The sequence below is a fragment of the Amia ocellicauda genome, chromosome 4 (assembly GCF_036373705.1).
Source record: "Amia ocellicauda isolate fAmiCal2 chromosome 4, fAmiCal2.hap1, whole genome shotgun sequence".
NCBI lineage: Eukaryota > Metazoa > Chordata > Actinopteri > Amiiformes > Amiidae > Amia > Amia ocellicauda.
The window spans coordinates 31,722,262-31,745,832 of NC_089853.1; the positions used below are offsets into that span (position 1 = coordinate 31,722,262).

At 39.7% G+C, this 23,571-nt stretch overlaps 2 protein-coding genes and 1 long non-coding RNA gene across 3 annotated transcripts; 2 read left to right on the top strand and 1 right to left on the bottom strand.

Annotated features, from left to right (window-relative positions):
* Positions 1–13: 13 nt before the first annotated feature.
* Positions 14–4,569, top strand: tmed3 (transmembrane p24 trafficking protein 3). The gene is made up of 3 exons (XM_066701895.1): positions 14–157; positions 983–1,228; positions 2,568–4,569. The coding sequence occupies exons 1-3, from the start codon at positions 14–16 to the stop codon at positions 2,799–2,801; spliced, it is 624 nt and encodes a 207-aa protein (XP_066557992.1). The 3' UTR covers positions 2,802–4,569.
* LOC136748283 (uncharacterized) lies at positions 4,265–10,002 on the bottom strand. The gene is made up of 2 exons (XR_010816573.1): positions 9,885–10,002; positions 4,265–4,429 (listed from the first exon to the last, which is right to left on the bottom strand). It is a non-coding gene; the product is annotated as an uncharacterized LOC136748283 (long non-coding RNA).
* On the top strand, positions 9,966–23,547 carry idh2 (isocitrate dehydrogenase (NADP(+)) 2). Its single transcript, XM_066701891.1, has 11 exons — positions 9,966–10,193; positions 17,485–17,576; positions 18,625–18,790; positions 19,434–19,594; positions 19,948–20,091; positions 20,701–20,837; positions 21,095–21,246; positions 21,708–21,820; positions 22,251–22,348; positions 22,824–22,916; positions 23,114–23,547. Exons 1-11 carry the CDS (start codon positions 10,082–10,084, stop codon positions 23,196–23,198), a joined length of 1,353 nt encoding a protein of 450 aa, XP_066557988.1. The 5' UTR covers positions 9,966–10,081; the 3' UTR covers positions 23,199–23,547.
* The last annotated feature ends 24 nt before the right edge of the window (positions 23,548–23,571 follow it).

Below are 23,571 nucleotides of genomic sequence, written 5' to 3' on the forward strand. Positions count from 1 at the left end.
TCAATTGTGCACAATGACATGTGTTGCTCTTTGGATGCTGCTGCTCAGCCTTGTTTTAGTTTCCAGCACTGAGCTGACGTTTGAATTGCCCGATAATGACAAACAGTGCTTCTACGAAGAACTTGAAAAAGGAGTCAAGTTTAACATCGATTATCAAGTAAGTTTTTTTTTTTTAATCCAAATGAATTCGTTTCTTCATACAACAGTGTGCTTCTCATTAGCTAACAATAAGAAATACATTGTAGTAGCGTAACTAGAGGATATATGTAGCTACCCTGTAATACTTGCATTACAATGCTTTAAAATGTTCCTTTACTGTCAAATTGCATGCCCGTTACATCCATTTATATAAAACGGTAAATGTAGACATTTCCAGGGAATGCAGTGAAAGGGTTAATAACGAGTGCCATATGTTTGGGGTTTCATTCAATGTGCATTTGCATTATGTATGTGATAATTAGTTTGTTTGTGTTTGTTCTGTAATGTTTGTGTTTGTTAGTAATCCGTTTATATAAAGACGTTTCTCTATATCTTGTGTTAGATCCTTTTCCAACGAAATATACACGATAGGAAATGATCAGTTTTGAATGAGGCAGCAGTATGTTTGCACGGATTTAAACACATCCTGTTAGTTACATTTGGTTTAGCTGATTTATTATCATTTAATAGTAGTATATGAAGAAGGGTATGACGTGTCCTTGTAATATTGTATTATTCTTAGTGTCAGCTGCCTTTAAGTGTGGCTGGTCACTGTGTCTGCGAGGGGCGTAACTATTATTGCACAGTCTGTCTGTCTTCATAAGCCAAGTCATCACTGTGGTGGAGATGAAAAGGGCCAGAGCCACAGCATGACAGTACTGTGCAGACTGCAGAGTGTTCTTGGATAATAAGTGTCAGTGGAGTTATGGACACTACTGTTCTTACCCCCGTGCTTCTATGATCTGTTTACACTTTACCACCCCCTTGCTTTCTGACTGTACAGGTTATTGCTGGAGGCAACTATGATGTTGACTGCTTTGTGACGGATGCAGTGGATAATGTCCTGTATCACGAAAAGAAGAAGCAGTATGACAGCTTCACTCACATCACAGAAACGAAAGGTGTTTACAAGGTCTGCTTCAGCAACGAGTTCTCCACCTTCTCCCACAAGATTGTATACCTCGACTTCCGAAGTGGAGACGAGCGACCTCTCCTCCCCGACATGAACAGAGCCACGGCCTTAACCCAGGTATGTTACCTTTGTGCATGTACTCATACCAGTTTGGCAGCAGCTTGTGTTATTCTCTGCTTTAAATAACTAATATATATACTGAAAATATTAGTTGTTTAAAGCAGAAAACAACACATCCAGAATAAAATATATATATGTATTTATTAATTTAATGCTAATGTTACTTACATTTCGGTAGTGGGAAGTTAAAAAATCCCACAGGACAAACTTCCTCTTGGCAAAATCCCACATTGTATTGCATTACAAATATTAGTCCTAAACATAGCTTTTTATTCACACTGCTAGCCTTCAGGTGTGGTGCAATTATAATGTATGGTCAGTATTTATACTATATAATTCCTATTGTGAGATTGTGTCAGTTTTTCCATTTATTTTTTATTTTTTTTGTTTTTCCCTATGGGAATTTCAACATAAATCTGTAACTTTGGGATTTTGTTAATAGGTTCAATACTCATGTATCATTTGCATCTTATTAAATTGCTAAGTTTCCAGAACTCCTCCCATTCAGATATATTGTTTCACTGCAGAGGAGCCACCTGGAATGCAAATGAATGGGCACCTGCAAAGCTAACAATCCTTATTATTGAAGTGTTTGATGACGCATAATTGCCACTTTGCAATCACATCATTAATTATTAGCCTCTTGAGAGTCGTTTAGACAGTTCTGGAGGACATTGAAAGATCCAATTAAGAAAATATCAATTATCAGTGATTTAACCAATTAAGACCTCAGTTGCAATACCAAGCAGGAGGACATAGTGGCATCTGGAGGATGAAGTCTGCGAAGCACTGCCCAGGGAACCACTTCAAATTGATACTTTGTTACACTACAGTATAAAAGGGTCAGAGGACCCTTCCAAACTGCCCATATGGCTGTATATTAAAATAGCACATCAGATATCAGGTCATGAACTTATATTTCAGGTTTGGACATTATTAATGCCTTTAATAAATGTTGTACTGAAAGGCATCAAAAAGATTATAGCTTTAGTGTTACCATTGATGCACTTTCCTGAAAAGGAAGGGTCTCTAAAAATGAGTTGTTGTTGGAGTCTTTTCCAGCCTTGGGGTTGCTATAAACAACGAAGAACCTTTTAAGGGGCTTCAAAGAACCATTTTACCGATTCCAATAAAATAAACACCAAATGAGCCCACACTATGAACAAAAATCTTCTAGAACCCTCGCATTCTCCAAGGAACCCTGAAAGAACCCTATATTTGTTAGTGTAGGTCCAATTTGTTGGGTTTTGGTTTTGTTTCGCTCCAAAGAGTTGCATGGTAAGAGGGTCCGAGTACAGTGTTGCTCACTGCATCGCTCATTATTGCTGTGTTGCAGATGGAGTCGGCTTGCCTTTCCCTCCACGAAATTCTCAAGACAATGTCGGACTCTCAGACCTGGTACCGGCTCAGGGAGGCCCAGGACCGGCTCCGCGCTGAGGAGATCCACGACCGCGTGTCCTATTGGTCCATGGGAGAGACCTTCATCCTCTTCGTGGTCAGCATCGGCCAGGTGGTCATGCTCAAGAGCTTCTTTACAGACAAGAAAGCCAGCGTGGCCAGCAGCACGTAGACATTGCCATGGCAGGTCCGCTCTTCTGACTTGCACTTGAGGCATAGCAGGAGGGGAAAGGCTAGGGTAAAAAATAAAATAAAATAAATCAGTAGTACTTCTGTCACCCAGGGCCCACAGGTCAATGTGTCTCTGTTTCCTCAGTTAGATAATCAGTCCGTGCAGTTTGTAATGAATTAACTACAAAGATCCACTCAGGCTCTCGGTGACCAGAGTTGTGTAGCACACATGTTGTGATCCCATCAAAAACATTTTTTTTAAACCTTGTCAAACAGTGACTATAACTTGGCTATTGTAGCATTTCTTTACTGAAGAGTGCGCGTGCATGCGTGTGCGTGCGTTTCTTTACCAAAAGACATCCCTTCCACTTTACAGCTACGCAATTATTTATGCCTCAATTCATTTTACTTGCTATATTCTTGATGTCTCTTTTGTACTTCACAGACTTTGATAAACAATCTGAGACACTAATCTGCCTATAAACCCCCTTTGTTGTCAATGTTTTTATGTTGTAAAAGTAGAGAACCATGTCCCTGGTATGTTTACAAAGATACATTCTTATAAGAAGGGACAAATTACAATGCCAAAAACATCTTTCAAAACTTGAATGAGCATTTAATTGTGATTTGCCACATTACAAAACAATCCTGCTGTTGTTAGGTCACCTACCCACTGATTACAAGTTCAGTTCCTAAGTTAGTGTTGATTCCATATTTTCAGTAATAAGGGAACCAAAATATTGTGCTTTGTATGATTTCCAGTGTCTTTTGTTTACTGCCTTTGAATAGTGTTACATATCTCAGTTTTCTTTTTCTCTTTAGTGTTTACTGATAAGAGACAAGGGTGAAGTTTTGTCTGTAGATGTTATTTTTAAATAATTAGTACTCCCTACCAATCCTCCCAACCACTGGGATCATGAAGAAATACAGCTATTTAAAATGGGGGGCTCCTCCTGGCTTTTATAAGACTAAGATACTTGGTAATGTGTAGTTTGGAAAAACTGGTTTTATTTCACACACACACCCACACACTGAGAGTGTACTTGGTTATTTGTCAAACTGCTGATTTTAAGATGTTTTACCCAGAAGGAAAGCTGTAGTACCCTGTTGTTCATGTAGAATACACAAGAGCGCATGGAGGTAATGGTTGAGTCATTGCACAATGGAAATGGTAGAAAAACAACAACCAAAAAACACACTTTTTGTTTCTGGTCACTCTGTTGCAATGAGGGTGTTGGTCCACTGAGTGGGGGTGTTCAAACCCATCTGCCTTTCACATTCATTACAAAATGGGACCTATGCACATAGACAGCATTTCCCATTACTCTGTGTATACCACACTTTAAAGCAGGTTTAAGTAATCAAATCTTACCTTTTCAAAATTGTTTATTTTACTTCGCTTGAATAGGAGTATGTTTGTTGCCTTTGTTAACGCTCCTGCTCGGTCATTTGTTTCCTGCGGTGTGTGTTTTCTGTGCTCAGTGCTTGTTAGAGGTGTAGGGGGGTAGGGGTGGGGTGTCTGAATCTTTAGGAAGCTGAAGGATTCTTTTTTTTTTTCTTCTAAAAAGACAACTACCTTTCCACTTACTTGACCTTACCTGTTGGATTTCCTGCTGGGTCAGTCAGTCCCTATAGTTTTAATAGGGGAACAAGAAGTTATAAAATAAAATTAATGTAAAGCATATATATATATATATATGTCTTTATTCTTGTTTTTTTGTTGTTTGATCGAAATTGGTGGGCAAAAATAAAGCATTTCTTCAAATCTGTTTGTGATTGATCTTGTCTTAAAACTCTCATTCATGAAAGCTACCTTGAAAAATAACTAAGTAATTGTATAGAGAATACAACATTCACAAACACAACACAAAATACAAACCAGTAGATTTACCAAATTGATACATGTGTGTCACCTCTCGGTGTGCACTAGGGGGCAGAGTGTGCATGTCATTTTATTTATGCATAGTTATACTTCATACATTTATGATGTGGGTTCAACATTATGGGTGTTTATCTTTCATTATTTCATTTCAATTTTAAATTACGTTAGGAATTTAGAAGATCTTTGATTATCTGTACTAATGAGATTTGTAATTAAGAACTGGCTCTTAAGTGTTTTGAGGAGCAATATAATTACTGACCAGTAGATGGATTTATCTCACAAAGAAAAAACAGGTGGTGTGTGGTTTCTCATAGGTTTGCAGCGTTAAGATGAAGACAAATAAATGCAAATCTTTACAAATATCATATTTGATCAGTTTGAAGAAGTTTAGGAGGTTGATTACAGTAATAAGAAAATTGAAGATGCGCTTTCAATTTAGAAGCTTCCTGCAATATCCCTTCCTTAGCGTTTACGCAGTGTTACAGGATTCTGCCACACAGCCCTGCAATTTGCAAAATAAAACAGACAATTTGGCAGGGTTCTCCTGTTATTTGCATGATGCAGAGATTGCAGTAAGCCAATACAGGATCATTAACTGCAATATTGTACTGTACATTGCCTGTATATTTCACTATCAAATACACTTTAGCACTTTAAAAATACTGTATTCAGTCTAAGCTAATTGCATTAAGAAACGTTCTAATGTATAAAATGTCTTTTAAAATATCTGTGAAAACAGTTTATACAGGCTGCTTATCATGCTTCACGAATGTTAAAATTGAATAAACATATTAGTCTACAACCCATTCAATTAAGCACATCTGTATAAAAATGATAAGGCTTGCAGTGAGAACCCCTGTAGTGAAGTGACTACTATTACTTAGGGTTTGCTGCAATGAATGCTACTGTTGCAAAAACAAGTCGTCCCCTATGAAAACACCTAATCTCTCCAGGGTCTTGTTTCCAACACAAAGCAGAGATTGCAACAGTGTGCTCGTTATCCTGCTTCCTAGTAATGGAGGTCTTAAGAACAGTGTGCATTAAATCAATACGACTTCCTGAAGGGAAAACAAAATGAAACTAGAATCTTGCAGGAGTTCAAATTATTATTCTTACTATTATTTCAAATTATGAACTGCCTTCCCAAAATATGCTTTACCCTCTGAGATGTATGTATAAACACTAGATTAGCAAATATCTACAGGTTATACCAGACCTCAAGTGAAAACATAACATGACCTCACGCTGACATTTAGAACAGCTTTGGGAACAAGGGGCATGAAATGAAATAAAGATGCCACAAAAACAAAACAAAAAACACAAAGCTGCCTGAATATTAATGCAGAAAACAGTATATTCAAGGTGTTGCCAAACGAGAGTGAAGATTATCAAGCCTCATGTGCAGTGGCTGATACACTATGACCTCTGTTTGTTTTAAGAGGAGTATGCTAGACACATATGTCTATGGAAGAGGAACTAAACTACTTTACTGTAAGGCTGTTGCATTGGTAGCTGCTGAAAAACTTATCAGCAAACTTATTCCATTCCCTTCCACCCACAAAGTGGTGTTTCCAAGGAGACCTCAGCAACAAGTGGCAAGGTCACTGGGACACCCGTGGCAACCACAGCAACAGCACCGCAGATTAACCCTGTCATGTATTGCAACCTCATATGGAGCTGGATGACAAATGAAAGAAACATGATCTTATGTGTGGATACAATGTTGTCCTCTTGTACATTAAAGAAAAAAAGTAATAATAATAATAATAATAATAATAATAATAATAATAAAATATATATATATATAAGTTGTTCATTTTATTCCAGATATTATTAAATGATGTGAGCACCAAAGTGTTAATACTTTTTGGAACATGACCTTTCTTTAAAGAGAGAAACTGAAAAGTATGCACTGTTCTCTTTTCTTCTATTTAAAATAAATAAAATAAGAGGGTTATTTTATTCAAATATATAAGATTGGGTGAAACAAAAGCTAATTTAAACTGACACAAGGTATCCTTATGTTTGAAATGGTCCCTATTTACTACTACTATTTAAAGAAAATTAATATGGATTATTTCATTATTGCATTATACGAAGCTCTGCTTAAACCAATCTAGCTGAAATCTGGCAGCTGGTATGTAATTGAAGTCTTGACAAATATACATTTAAATAATGAAGATTAAGTTAACTTGAACAATACTGATATGGGATCTGGACCATGTAGTTAAATAATGTGCTATTGTCATAATGCTTTTAGGAATGATTGCATTAGTGAAATTGTATTCTGCCTTGCTTGGGACTGAAGCTGTATTTGAGAAGAAAGGCCATACTTCATAAAGCCTGTGGAGGTCTTATCTTAGAGGTCATTTGCAAAGGCACAGACTACCAGGATAAGAGATCAGACTAACATGGCTACTGTCCAAAGTAAATCCTCTGTAGGCCACTACAGATGTATAAATCATCCAGTATACACTTGCTGGGTTCCTATGACTTTGATCCTTGCATGCAGTTATTATACTGAAATATAAAGAAAAAATGAAATATCTCCAGACTGATCTATCTGTCACAAGGTTTGAGTTTGAGTCATATAGTACTCACACAAAAAAATGATTTGAAAATCCTACATCAATAAGTACAGCTTTTATCCCTGTATACCTGCATTATAAACATTTTTTTTCACTGTGCACCAAGGCACTTTAACAACAATAACCTGCTGTACTCAGAAACACCACAGAAGAAAACCCCCATAGCTGTAAACAAGGGCCTTAATTTAGAATACCTGACTGACACAGAGCATGTATGACCACTTGCAGTTCTGCAGGACCTTGAATCAGATCTGAATGTCTAACAGCTTTTTGATTTACTGGGAAATGCATGTACTGAAACGCAACAGTAGAGAACTCTTGGGTTTCAGGTTGCAGACATTTTGCAGCAGCTCGCAAGATGCCGCACAGCTAATATAAAAAGTGCCTTTAGACAAAACAGGAAAGCTTGCAGAGTACAGCTCTACACTCTGCCAGTTTGAAGCATGTCACCTTAAACCTTTGACTGATGTGCATGCCACTCCTAATGAAAAATTCCACTGCACGTCTGCGTTTGAACTGCACCGGCTCTGAGCCCCTTGCTGTTGTGTCAACTGCGCTGGGAGGGGAATTGTGGGAGTCTGTTTCTGGCTTCCTTCCAACTTAGCACACACTCACATGACTGAGCACTTCCAATTCCTTCTCCCAGTAAGGCCACCATCTGCAACTAAAATTAGAGCCCTGCTCAGCACTGGGCAGGACAGAATGTGACGGGATTATTTCAGGGATTGGAAAGATGCCCTTCAACGCCATCATCTCTGTTCTGCCCTCTCTCTCACTCTCCCAGGCTGAGTCGAGAACACAGGCCCTGCAGGTTTATAAAGAATGTAGGCTGCTGTTTTTGTACTGATTAATACATTTAATGGGACCCTCATGCATTTTTACCTTACCTCAGATTGGTTATATCGTAATTTTATCTTGAATTAACACAAGGAGTATATTGTAATTGAGATGAACTTTGCTTTAAGTACAATGCCTGCAGACAATGTGTACATTTACATTCAAACTAAAGATACAGTAGTACAGCTGGACATCCTTGCTAGAAATTGTTAAATTAGTTAACAATTTTCCTTACAGACAAATCCACTATTTTATTGTTGTCAGTGAGACACCTTCAACATCATGTTTCATAGAACATACTGTAATACAGAAATGGCAAACACAGATTGGGGATATTAGATTAAATTATAACAAATACAGAAGGAAATTATGGACTTCTGAATGTAACTAAACATAAATTAGTTAAAATGGTAATTATACTCTTATATTTTCATGCACTGTGTTCTTGGTACTATTCAACCTTCAGAATAAATGTACAATTCATGTTTTGTTTTTGTTTTTTAGGTTTGTTTTGGTTATTGTTGACTTTAAATCTAAAGCCACACATAGAAAGACATGGAAAACAAAAGTAACTGCAATTATCTGTGCTTAATTGTTTGTTTCAATTTGCCGATTTTGTTGATTTCAATGTGTGAAGCATTCTGTGGCCACCCCACAAAGGGCACTATACTCAATAAAAATGGATTGATTGATGATTGATAAGACTCACGGCTTCTTCTGAGTAAGTATCTGGTGACATTGCATTTTGTGAATATATATATATAATTTCTCTAAAAATGTAGTTTAACTACATTGAACTAGACTCACCTCAACAGTCAATAAGTAACTCAGCTTTATATTATTATAAATTCTGTTTATTTTTCTTGTTTTAATGCAGTGCAGCTCTCCACAAGTTCCAAATGTGCCAGCCATCTTACATTTGGATTAAATCAGTGTTTAATTTGTAATAATGTCGAACTGACCCATATCCAAGTATTTGTTTTCTGTGAAATCTACCATAATGCATATGGACTCACCTATAACAGATTTATACAGGATATTTTGTAGATTTTCTGTACACAGAGCTCAGGAAAACTAAAATGCTTTTAAGTTTTCATTCTCACACATTCAACTGCCAAATTAATTTCATTTGGTTATACATATATATCTCACACCAAGACCTTTCTCCTCCTTCTATTGTTAGAATATACACTTTCATGTTTATCAATGTAATATGTGTGAGTTTGAAGTGCATTAGATGAATCTCACAGTTTGTATCAGTCTATATTGAAATGATGAAAACACCAAGACCCCAAGAAGGAAAACAAGATCTGATTGATAATGCTATATCCAGGACACATGGGCATAGTAGTACAATGTCTGAGGGTTATTAACAAAGACACAGAGGCCTCCCCTATTATCTATGGCTCATTGATCCTGGAGGAGTCTATTAATAATACATGGACTCTTGAAATTACCCTAATACTGTTAGGGACTTGGGGGTCAATTAGCACTGGCTTGGAAAATCAAATATATACAGGTGTTATTCATGTTGGGTAAATGGTGTAACAGATACGGGTGACAGATTTGCTGAACTAACAAAACAAATAACAAACAACATACAGTAAAACAGTAGCATTATTGGCAAGCGTGTACTTAGGATGCATCTACTTGTTGTTTTCTCGCAATCTAAGTCATGCACTAAAACGCAAAGTCGATCTATTAGGCATATGGACGGGCTGATAAGGGCAAGAGGTAGGGCATCAGATACGGTATTTCTCTGAGGAAAAGCACTTACCGGGCAGACGAAAAATAAAGTACCATAATCCATTGCGCAGCGGCAACCCTCTCTCCTTACAGACGGTGACGTGGGCCGGAGTCTGAGATGGGGAGGCGCTCCGCTGTTATATCGCACGGAGCGGCAGTCCCGCTCGGCCTTTCTTCGTCCGGAGTGTAACCGTTTCACAGTAGCAGCTGCAAGGGCAACCGTGAACCATGGCAGGGTACCTCAAGGTCCTCAGCTCCCTCTCCAGATCCGCCACCGCACTGGCGAAAAACCCCGCCGTGCTGGCCCCCGCAGCCGGACACAGCCCGCAGCAGAGGAACTGTGAGTGTGGGACAGCCGTGGCTGCGCGATTGCGCCCGGCGAGCGTCAGTCGAAATGGGGGCAGATGGTATTTATAGCGGAGATGCGCGGTAGGCAGAGTGTATTATTATTATGTACGCGCCGTGTCCAGGACTGTCAAGGACGACGCATTAGATCATTGAATGTTTGGATTAGATGTTATTGCAAGTTGTTGATTTCGTGTCCATTCAATGAAGAAGGAAAAAGACGTCCGAGTCGCCGGTGTTGGTTTCACACATTAAATCACGGTTGGCTTAACGTCCCCCCCCACCTCTAAGATGTATTATTTGATAACGCTTGTTTGGTTTGTTGACGTCGATTTAGTTCAAAAGCACAAAACTAGCAGATTCACCTAGAAAGTGTTTTGAATGACTCTCACACGGAGACATTTTTGTCTTGGGGGGGAAATCCTTTGTTGTCGGTGTCTTGTTGTCTGAGTCACAGGCAAGTGAAAACGAAAGGCGTTACCGCCGTGTATTTTGTATTTGTATTTAAATTCTATAAATTCGTGCCGGTCCTCGGGTAATTCAGTGGTGTGCCGGGGAGAGCCGGTGAAAGCCGGTGCCAATGAGGAGGGCCGGGCGACCATCTTGCACGAAAAAAGCCGGCTGGCGCTGAAACGCTTCTGTATGAATGGGAAACGCACAGCAGCGCGGGATGACTCACCCAGTTAGTTTCGATATTACCATTCGTATTATTATTATTATTATTATGAAAATGTTGCATGTTTTTGCTTTAAAACGTGAAAGTGCATCAACAAGTGTAATTGCAGTGCCATGCGTGGCCCACGTTTGATTTGTGAAGCCGTGACGTAAGACCGGAGCAGTTGGCGGCTTCTGACGTCCGCGATGCGGTCATTGCAGATCTTTACCTTGGATTCATCCAACATCCACCCCTGGACCCCCATCTGTGCTAGCTATAGAGACTGGACTGTTTAGTCATCACAATAATTCATGAAATGCTATACATGTATACATATAGAATTGCTCGTAACACACGCATTATATTCTCATTTAGATGGACGATATTCAGACACAGCGTGAGATTCAGACCCTTGATTAGTTCACGGGTTAGGACAGTACCCTCCGCCCCAGTCCGGATAAGGAGTCAAACATTCAGGTCCTTAGAGCAATGGCGCTGTCTAAATTGTTTCTGCATTTTCTTGAAACGTTATTTTTTTATTGTTTTGGCAGGAGATCACTGTTATAAGTAATAATACATAATCTTGGTTTATGCATTACTCGTTTATTCGATTACAATTGTTTTGTAGTGGTTTCGTTGTATCTATGGAGTTGGACAGTCTTCTTGCAGTAATATGCAGAAATGTGTTCATTGTCGTGTTAATCCTAAGCACTCCATTTCATAACAAACCAGTACTCTGAAACGCCTAGTCTTTCCTTTCTGAGTTTTGTTGGAAGTTTCAAGGTCAGCTTGTGTTCTGTGTTGCCGGTTCCTTAGTGCTCTTACAAAGTTGAACTGAAAGGAGTTTGCAGCCATTTGTGCTATATGAGAGAGGGATACATGCAAATCCTTGTGATATTCCTGTATTTACATATGACAAACCAATAAATGCAAATCTGGTTGAATCATAATACAAGTTGGAAAGGTTTATGTGAGCTGTGGGTCACAAATTGAACTAGTGGTTTTCTACCCATACTTTCACTTGTCTGGAGACTTTTGGTCAAAATGTCTATTTGTGCAGTTTTTTTTTTGTTTTGTTTTTTTGTAATTCGCTGAGAGCAGATCCCTTCAAATGACACTTTCAAGGTCACACACTGTGTGTCAGCCTGAAAAACTGAGACCTTGTGTGTTTGTGCTGCAGCTGCATTGGAAACTTTATTTCACTTGAGAAGCATGATGCCAAAAAAGGAACTTGGGGGTTGGATCTCTGGACTGGAACTTTTTTCTTTTTTTAATGTAGGCCGTGTTGAGCTCTGAGTTAGTAAGTAGGTCAGATGAAGGACATCATGCCCTATATTTTCATTTTTCTTTTCTCTTCAGTGTGAAGTAATTTCTCCATCAGGGGATCACATGTAGTTTCCATCTGTGTAAGTTAAGGGAGCCACTGATTTATTTAGAGGTCACACTACTCAGTCTGTGCTTAATGCGTAGACTTCCATTTGGGCCTCTTGCTCTGGAGTAGTAGTGCTTTACTACAGAGCTGTGGCTCGCTTGAATGAAGTGGCTTAATACAGATTTAAAAGATGAGCTGCAGCTTAAAGGGGCCTCACCCTGTAACATGGAAAGACCCGGCTTGCTGACTGTAATTTTTTGAGACGGAGAGAAAAGGATCACTGGGGCAAAGGCAGAGGACACCAGGGGCAAAACAGAGTATTTGGCTAATTCAGTCCACTGTCTCAGTCCAGGAGGAGCAGCAGAACCAAGCTAAACTGGTTTGACATTGAACTTTAAGTGTACCACAAGCATCAGAAACATTTGCTATTGTTATTAATGTTGTTTTAGAATTTTGCACCAGTGATTTTTATCCATGCAGGATGCTTTCCAAGATGAGGGTTATCATAGTACAGTGATAATATTGGTAGGTTGTCCCTCCGATGATGGAATATTTCAAGGTGTTTATAGGCAGTGCTTCAGTGTAATCCTATAAGGTCTGTCTCATGCATTTAGTCTTTTCTTTGTGTTCAGTAACTTTTGACAAACACAGAAAACTGCTGTAAAGCATCACTTGAACATTATGATATTATGTCCAGCGCTATTTCCTATTAATGTAAAGCCTCACAATATGTGGATCAATCATGGGTCCCCTGCCATCTCTGGCATGAACTGTGGATCTGAAGCCCAACATCACAAAAGTTAAATGTTCAATCTTACTACAAGAAGGCTTTGGTACTGGCAGCAGGAACTGAAACAAGGAACTGTCACGAATATTATTTCTGTTTTCATATTTATTTCAATTTAATCTTTGAGGAATGGAATTGACTAAACATTGACCAGAACTTGGCACTTACCTGACACTGAAGAATTAAGTTACATGTTGAATGAGTCATATTTAAACAAATAAATGTGGATATGTCCAACTTGGCTTCCTCCTAAGAAATCAGGAAAATATTTCTACATGTATAGTTACATTGGAATTATTTGATTTGTTACAAAGATTTAAGTTGTAATGTGTTTTGAAACGGGAAAATCATTTAAAGGTGACATGGGTCATAATTGCAATGATTTGCCTCATCTTGGATTTTGCACTGTTGAAAATGTAAAATATGTTAACCTCAGTCTGCACCTGTAATATGTTACTGGGGATTTAATGTATATTTCAAAGTAATTTTAGCCTGTTGTCCTAATGCACCCGTTTGCTGTTGGTGTATTTGCTAATCATAAAGCTTAATTTACCATTCAGCATTATTCAGGCTGCTGGGAAAATGCTGCCAAGCTTTAATATGGCCCTTTTCAGGAACTAAATGTTGAATGAATACTGCATTTAATTTGCACGTGTTTGCGTTAAGATTTTTTTTAATGCAGGATACTCAAATCTGGGAGTATCCTCTAAAATCTGAGAACTCGTATATGATTCGTAATGATTGAACAACTGTAACTGCGTAACTGCTGACCTTCAAATGAACCTTGCAGGAAATGGATCCCGATTGTTTGTAATTTCCTTGACAATGTACTAGGTGTGTGATTTGTCATTTCAAGTATAATTGGGCTGCTTTCTTCTTAATACAAACCAGTTTGCTCCTTTAAAATAGAAATTAGGAAACTACAGAATCCTTTAAGAAACTTCTCAATTTCTTAAACTGTTACTGTTCCTTAAAGAAGTTATTATAAAACCATATTTCTTTAAAAAGCTTGCTAGCTTTATCGATTTTAGGTTTATTGTAGCTATTAATAGTATAATGTATTTCAGTTTTTGGAAAGTGATCAGTGTTTAAATGATAATGCTGAGTGTTTAATATATAGCATAGTAGTTGCACTTTCCAGTGATTCTCTACATTGGCTTAATCCCATTGCAGTTATTCATATAATAGTTGTTCCAGTGTGACTGTCAGTTTTGTTGTAGATTTTAATACAGTTGTAGGTAGCTTTAACTAAGGATATAAGGATTACTCGAATAAGTAACACAATAAAGTTAACCCAAATTTAATATTTTCCTAAGCTGTGGGAAGTCTGCAGGTAGTTTTATAAATATAAATTTCTGAACCAAATAAACCTCCTCTTCAAAGGTAATTGTTTGGAACTACATGTGCTGTAGATAGGAAGCTATGAATACACACCTGCCACAATTATTTCTGAGGAGCAGAGTGTTGAACAGAAGGCAATGAGTTGTGCATTTTCTTTCATGCAAGTCTGGTTTCCTTGTAAATGCAAGAAAATGCTAACTGTGTTGGGAGGCTTCCATGCTACGGATGTACATGGGACTGTACAGACCTTAACAGAAAAAAGGATGTGTGTGTATGTGTGAACAGTAAGGAAGTGGTTTGCACTTCCTGGGGTGTTAACAAATTAAAAGTATGCATTGCGACACTTTGCCATCAGCTACTATTTCTTTTGAATGCATGTCGATGCTGAGGCGAACATTGTTGAAGTGCAACCAAATGTATTCAGATTATGTGTCAGGATTGTATAAATGTCATCCAATGATTGTATAAATGTGGCGCTGCAAAGCACGATTTATCTGGTCAATGATGTTAAAGGCTGGAAGAGCAGATGGGACAGTGGGAATTATGTTCTGTTTCTGCAAATCGGGAAGGCGAACACTGGGTTGCATAATGCATTAAATACTGTACAACGTTCATTATATAAAACCATGATAGCTGCATTATGTCCACTTCCTCTATAGAAAGAGAAACAAAAATACACTCACTGAAAGAGAGAAACTGAATATTAACTCAAAATCTAAACACCCACACCCATGTCACTTAAATAACAAAGGTCAGTTGGCCTTTAAGATGGATTTTTCTACTTTCCAAAGCTGCTTTATGGAGCCATGGGAATAAATGCATGGCACTCCTGCAGGGGAAGTAGCTGGTTGACATTTGATACTGGCTGCCATTGCCTGTGGTTGTGGAAAGTAGGAGCTACCTCTATTGCAACATGAATAACCTACACTGGGAACCCCTGTGAAATAAAGTAGATCAATAAGCTGGAAACTCTTATTGCTGTCCTGGGTCACCCCCAGCCACGAGGGACTATAATTGATTGCTAAATGAATGAAGTGTAAACGATTGTTAGTCCTTCTTGGGACGGGGCCAGTAGTCTCTGCACTACTCTGATGGCAGTGGAGAAGAGTTCACCAGTTTTTCTGTCATTAGAAATCAACTGCACTGCTAAAGTGTATAAATAACCCATTCCCCTCCTGTTGAATGGCTATCGTTAACGTGTTCAAATGTGAATTGCCCTTACCAATCAGTCTGTGTAGCTCATTCTCTGATAAGGATTATGAGAGGAGATGAAAGCGATTGTAATGTTTGTATTGTACAGCTGGACTGGAGAAGTGGAAAGGTCACTCACTTTGATTTTTACTGAAAGGACACATACTTGTAATGTCTAGACCAGCTTCACTGGAAAAGTGCAAACCTATAGTTTTATTTTGGTCGCCTTCTGTTTTTGGAATTTGTTAAAGCAGTTTCATGTTTGAGCTTCAATCAGTTTTGTGTAAATAATAAATGGATCTGCAGTTGATGTCATTGTTGGTCAGCCTTATCAGATTGTGATGGCCGTCATAAAATGTATATTAGTCCAGTCTCGCAACCAAAATAAGTGCGCAGAAACAGCTACCCGACTGTGTCCTGGTTCCAAAGTTAAACTGCATTTTGTAGTTTCCTACAATATTATGGCAGTTTTTATTAGCCCGAAGAATTGCTTTGCTTGGCAGTTAGACCCGAGTCACTGATCTCCTCCACCCCTACCCCCCCTCTCGTTACCTGCTGTGAGAAGAAAGCTGCACTTTGGACGGCTCCAGGGTGACGGAGAGAGAAGTCTGCCCCTTGGATTGTCTTTGCTGAGAGTTTGTGAGGTTTTGATAAGGACGTCTTTCTCCTATTAAGGGGGTGAGACATGCGTTTGTGAATATAAAGAAGCTAAACACTAATGTTTTGTGAGTTTCACATACCTCTTTATATATCAGTGCCTTAAATATGTGTAGAAAATGTGGGCAATAGTGACTAGGGCTATATGTCGTGTTATTTTTTTCTCTCCATTCAAACTGCAGTACTTCGAATGATAATTAAACAAGCTTTTCAAATGATGGTGTGTGACATTACGGGGAAACTGCACTAACTCTACAAGACTAGTGATTCTCAAACCGCAAAACCAAATTACTGAATGTATGAATAAAACAAGCAGGGCAAAACTTTAAATCAATGCATTAAACATTCCTATAGACATTCAAACTGCATCCTGTTTTTCCTTCTCTATTCCTGGCACCCTTGGTGATTTTAATGATTGGCACTGCCAGACTTTAAGGAGCCTTCCAAATGGCAAACGATCTTTCCATCCAAACCCACACAGACAAACAATAAGTGTACATATTCATGTTCCCTAGAACACCCTCTAGACAAGTTGCAAGACAACAATAGTAAGCCATTGTCTTTTGTTATCCAGTTCGCAACCAGGTGGAAGTGTCTCGCCTCCCAGCTCGCCCTGAGCGTCTTAACTTGCCCGCGTTTCCCCTTGAAACTGCATGTATACCTTGCCATAGCTCGCTGATTGATCCTTTCACCACATGGTGTAACGCACTGGCAGAGTCTCTTCAGAGTGCGTTTTGTTAGGAGGGATTCTGTTGAAATGAGGGTTCTATGTCTATTTTTGTTTTTGTTTTCCCATATCTCATGGTCTGTATACACATGAACTGTTACTGAAGGCTGTCATGGCATTGTAGTGTCAGAACTCTGCATGTCCTTAGTCTGACACATTTGTTGTTGTTCATTGTTTCATTGTTAACATCTTGGTTCAAACTTTTAAATTACAGCCCACAATAAGTTTCTTTTTGAGGTGTCGCTTTGCTGTCTGTGTGGCATCACAAGCGACTGCGAAAGAAGCTGCTTTCTCCAAGTTGTTGAATGGAAGGGCCTGTCATTAGTGAGAAACCTCAGATCTTTGGATTTTAATGAAATGTTTATTTTGCTGAAATGCTGCTTTTTGTCTAAAACACCACAGGCCTTGATTTAAGGGCTTTCTGTAGCTTAAATACATCTGTGATCTCTTTTTGAATTAATGAAAGGAGTGTAATGTATCATACAGTGGATTGACTCTTCACACAGCGGGAAGAGAGGCCTGAATGTAACCAGACATATTGTATATGCTTTTTCAGATGCTGACAAGCGTATCAAGGTGGCCCAGCCTGTGGTGGAAATGGACGGTGATGAGATGACTCGTATCATCTGGGAGTTCATCAAGGAGAAGGTAAGCGTAAAACCACAATATGTAGAGTACTTGTGTATTCTTAGAGTCCAGTGTTACGTAATTGCACCTTTCTGGCACAAAGGACTTTGCTGGCAGGTGTGCTCTGCTGACCGATTAATTAAACTCTTGGCATACACTGCAGAGTTCATGTTTTAAATAAACTGAATCGCCAAGCGGCACAACTGTCTTAATAAATCTTGCGAGATATGATAAAAGGTGTAATATTTGGTGTATTTGGATAGGAGCTTCACAGGAAGGGAAATAAGTTTGTCAGCACTTGTCAAGTATTTTAGATATCCAAATGTTTTTGTTTTCATAGCTTTAGTCTACTGATGGCTAGACAGAATGAGGTTTGGGTTTAGTTTCCTACATCAGTAGTAGGTATTAAAGCATCATGAGGCAGTGTTGTACTACTCCCTCCTGTCCAATGAGTTTAATTGCTGCATCATGAAGAAATCTATATTATGTCCACCCACAGATTACCATCGTGCACTTATAGACGGAAGTACTGCCTCTGTACAGGTTTTGCCTGCGTTATGTTTAGTTACTTGTCATGAGTCTATTGTGAAGGTTGCCAAGAGACTGTCTCCAGCTGTAGGAGATAAAATGAGAATCATGTCTGGAATCTTTTTTTAAACTATATATAGACAAAAAATGCATTTGCGTGGACATTGTGAAGTTTCTGTATCCTACTTCGCCTGCTACTAATTGCAAGTTGATCTCCATGTTCTATTGTATTCTGTGCTGTTCATTCATGGTATAAATTGATATGATGCCTTTGTCCAAGGAATATCTGTATCATATTTATAGCAATGATTCATCATTGTGAACCAATTTCTACAAGCAAAATATATAGCTAAAAAACACACACACACACACACAAAGTTAGGAAATGTGTATAAAGGTTTTCCAGTCTTTTGCATAATGGTTCACAACCAGAACGAAAAGTCCCAGTTGGATTTATCTTAACGTATCTATTAATATGTATGGCGGGGGGCATATTTCTTCATGCGGTCACACCATGATCGATTGGTTTCTTGCCTTACAGCTCATTTTGTCCAACGTGGATGTGGAGCTGAAGTATTTTGACCTGGGTCTTCCGTACCGTGACCAGACGAATGACCAAGTCACCATCGACTCTGCTATTGCAACCCAGAAGTACAGTGTTGCTGTTAAATGTGCCACCATCACTCCCGATGAGGCCAGAGTTGAAGGTAATTGCTGTGTTTTGCAGGGGCGAGGCTGTCCTTAGTGTGTGAATCCAACTAAACGGCCAACCACAGAGACATGAGCATGGGTCCGTGTAAGTGGTATGCATGCAGGGACCGAAATGAGTACCACAGTGAGAGTTCAGAGAGCAATTGCCCACTAATCACTTGCTAGGCAGTTAAAGAGTGCCTGGAACAACTGTAATGATTCCCTGACGGAATAGAAAATCTGTGAGTCGGATTTAAATGTAAAATAAGGAGACATACCACTTATTTTCTGTGGGGAAAATATGGGAACCTGTTGGTTAAGATGTGAACTCCCTGGACATGAGTCAACCAGGCACTGAAGGTATACTGTTTTAGTGTGCTGAGTGGATGTAAATCAAGGAAAAGAGCAACTATTCGCAAAAGGGGTGTGATCTCTTGTGCTGGTTAAGTCCCAACCCAGGTTTTCTCAATCTGGCCTATTTATATTGACCCCTGTGAGGAGAGTTCAGTTCATGAAACAAAAATGGCAAGATTGTCTACTGACTGGGCAACTTTCGGCAATTTCTATGTAGTACAACAGTTTTGGTTTTTGGCTTGCTTAAATTGAAAACGCATTAGTAAATGTGTTGACCAGGGGTAATGGTGTTTCTGCTGCCTCCAGAGTTCAATCTGAAGAAGATGTGGAAGAGCCCCAATGGAACCATCAGGAACATCCTGGGCGGGACAGTCTTCCGTGAGCCAATTATCTGCAAGAACATTCCCCGTCTTGTCCCTGGTTGGACGCAGGCCATCACCATTGGCCGTCATGCGTTCGGTGACCAGGTAGGTTGAATCACACCTTCACAGAAATGCCATGTTGTACTTTTCCAAGACCTGAACATCTAGAATGCAAGTGATCGTCATATCTAAATTCAATGCATTTTTTACTTGTTGTCCTCCTCAAATCAAACCTGAAAAGCATGCCGAGTCATTTTAGATTAATGCCAGACTTTAGGTAAATCCTACTCAAAAAGCAACTTGACTTCTTCATGCGTGTCGTGAATCGAGTAAATATGAGAGAATCGGACTGAATCTGCAATGAAAAAGACTGTTAAAAGCAGGGTTTTAAATGATGAAATGCATGCTTTGTGATCCAGTGTGAGATTGTTAAATGTATATTTTTATATTTTTCTCAGTACAAAGCAACAGACTTTGTGGTGAGCAAACCAGGAAAATTCAAGATGGTGTTCACTCCCACAGACGGGACCAAGGCCTCCGAGTGGGAGGTGTACAACTTCCCTGGGGGTGGCTGCGGAATGGGCATGTACAACACGGATGAGGTGAGATCGCACTGCTCGGCACCCACTCCTGCACTGTTGTCCATCCTGTTTCCTGCTGTCCTCAGAGTGTGCATGTAGTGTGTGTTTAAGATCTATGGCATCTTGATGTGAAATCTACCTCCTCTTGCTCATATTTGCTTTATTTTTTTTAGTTTGGGCTGTTTCTTGTACTAAGAATGTAAAAATGAAAAGTGTATACTGTTATTCTGTATTTAAGTTGTAATACAATGTAAGTTTTGAGAGCATTTTAGTTGAGGTCCTGAACATTCTTGCAGTAAACTTGAATTGTAGAGTTACGGTTATATTTCCTAATTTCGGAATTGTTTTTTGGGGGGTGGTTCCATTTAAATAAGTACTGTTCCTACATGAGGCTTGAATCACTGTGAGCTGCAACTGTGTGTGTGTGTGTCAAAACCAGAAGCCAGGTAGGGTTTATAGTGCATTTGTTTAATGGGAAAAGTAAAGACCTTCTGGTCTTGTCTTTCTGTTGAGATTGACCCCCTAGATTCAGTCGTGCAGTGCATAGACCTGTCTATCTGATACCGTTGCAATGAGCAGGCAGAAAGCTGTCCCATCCTAACTCTGCCTGGTCTGTGTGTTGTCTTGCAGTCCATCTCTGGGTTTGCTCACAGCTGCTTCCAGTACGCCATCCAGAAGAAGTGGCCCCTGTACATGAGCACCAAGAACACCATCCTGAAGGCATACGATGGGCGCTTCAAGGACATCTTCCAGGAAATCTTTGAGAAGTAAGGCTCCTCTGTCATTAAGATTCTGAATGTGTGTGTTACATGTGGAGGCTACTTATTGAAGTTTATCAAAAAGCATGCTTGATCATATGCTTAACTCTTGGGGAATGTTGGCAAAAGAATATGCACAACTTCCATTCAATGGTTCCCCCTCCCATCTAATTTACATTATCATTGTTTGACCTAAACACATTGTAGATGGACTTTTGACTCACCCAGGCCACTTTTTACTTCCGTTTACTCTCTGGCAACCACAGGAACTACAAGCCTGAGTTTGACAAGCTGAAGATCTGGTACGAGCACCGGCTCATTGATGACATGGTGGCTCAGGTGCTGAAGTCCTCGGGTGGCTTTGTTTGGGCCTGCAAGAACTACGATGGGGATGTGCAGTCTGACATCCTGGCTCAGGGTGAGTGAGAGTGGCGCACACTGGCCCCTTGACAGCAAGGGCCCCCACGACATTCTGTAACAAATGTCTAATATTCTTACCTGCATTAGTCATCTTCCAATCCAGTCCTGGACAACAGTCCTGCCTGTTTCCTCTTCCTAGAAAAAAGGATACATGGGCTCAAATAAGTGTAGAATCAGTTTAGTAAACTAATCATTAGAATGAAAAGCAGAGGCCTTGACGATTGTATTGTATTCTTTCCTTGCACCACAAATATCTTCGCGCTGCTCCTCCTACTTTAATTTTGGGAACTCGGAAGGAGAATCTGCACTCCATTTCTGTTTTCTGTGCTTGTCCCCTGTGCTAAATGTATTTTGTGCCTTCAAGCGATTTGTACTTGTTCCACATCAACAACCGCTCAATAGTGATATTTTGAGTGTTGGTGTGACTGGTGTGTTCCTGACCTCTGGAATCTCCTGCAGGCTTCGGCTCCCTGGGACTGATGACTTCCGTGCTGGTGTGCCCTGATGGTAAGACCATCGAGGCGGAGGCAGCCCACGGCACTGTCACCCGGCACTACCGTGAGCACCAGAAGGTGAGATATGGAAAAGGCCATAGGTTCATACAGGCACTCCAGGATCCAGAGGCTCGTGCTTTGTAGCAGGCCTATTCTGTGCTCGATGCGAAACGGATGGCATTATATGCAACTAAAGAAGTTGATCATTTCCTGGTTTTGAATGCTTGTGCCAGTGGGAGTTCTGCTCTGATGGGTGCATCTTTTGAAAGCAGTGCCATCTAGTGAGGCAGTAGAGCATGCCCGCTGATACGGCACTAAACAGACCTGATAATATCAAAGGGTACTTGTGGGATTTACTCGTTTACACAGCTGAACTTTTCATTCTCTTTCTGGTACCCATTTAATGTAATACATTTTAATCTGAATTGGACAATCTCACTATCCAGCCAAGTGAAAGAAAGCACACAGAAGTGCATAGAGAGACCTTTTTTTTTACTTCCTTCCTTAGGGCCGGTCAACAAGCACCAACCCCATTGCCAGTATTTTTGCCTGGACCAAGGGACTGGAGCACCGTGGAAAGCTTGACGGCAACCCCGATTTGATCAGGTAATTGTCTGACTGCATTCCAGTCTGCAGACATGTAGAGACGGTGAGAGTGACCAGGATTAAATGGCTTAGCCGGTTAATTAACATTTACCTTGAAGTGACTTGAATCTCTAGGAAAGATAAACTAGATGGGTTTGGCCTATAAGTTAGACGTTTATTGCTATTTTTTGTGCATGTGCGGTGCATGACAGTCCATAATAGATTCAAGCCGTCAGTGTCTACATTGCAACTGAACATCCTTCAAATGTTTTTCAGAGTCCAACAGATCACAGTTGCAGGTGCTATAGGAGGTTCTGATCGGTTCCACACAGCTGTATAAATGCCTTTTCACTTCTCTAGATTATCATTAGTGTTTTCCTGTCTTGGAAAGGCTCACAAGGCTGTCTGAGTGAAGGAGTGCTTGCTGACAGAACCAGTTCTGTGCAGGGTTTGGCTTGGCTCATTAATTTTAACTTTCTCTCGTTTGCTTCTAAAGGTTCTCGCAGACACTGGAGCGTGTGTGCGTCGAGACGGTGGAAAGTGGAGTCATGACCAAGGACCTCGCTGGCTGCATCCATGGCCTTGCAAAGTGAGTTTTGTGAATAATTATAAATAATAACAAATGTATTGGCTTGCTTGTACCTTGTCTGCTTCCTGATTACGTTGTATTTCTCTAGTCCTTCCTTTTGTGGCTGTGGGGAGTCTTTAGTTTTCCTCACTGGACACAAATGGCTCCTGTGAGCAAGTGTGCTGTTGTGACCCAAGTGTGTGTGTCTCATCCCACAGCTGTAAACTGAACGAGCACTATGTGAACACTACAGACTTCCTCGATGCAATCAAGAATAACCTGGACAGAGCCCTGGGCAAGTGAGAAACATCAAGACAAGATGCTGGAAAATTAAGTTTTCTATTGGTTTTGTTTGTTTTTTTACCTCATTTTTAACTTTTAAAAGGTCATGATGATAACCACAAACATCTTGATTTGAAGGGTAAAAATTTTAGTATTTTAATATAGAAGTTTCTGTACAGACTGACTTAGTGTACAGTTTCAATGTATTGTACTGTCGACTTACTCCACTCCCTCATACCTTGTCCAAGGTCCTGCTTTTGTAATGTGAAGTACACCTCAGATTTGTAATTTATATACCATGAAACAACTTGATAAATGGCCATTGCAAGCAATATATATTTCCCTAATAAAACTCAGTACCTTGTTGTAAGTCTGTAGTTTCTACTGATGTCTT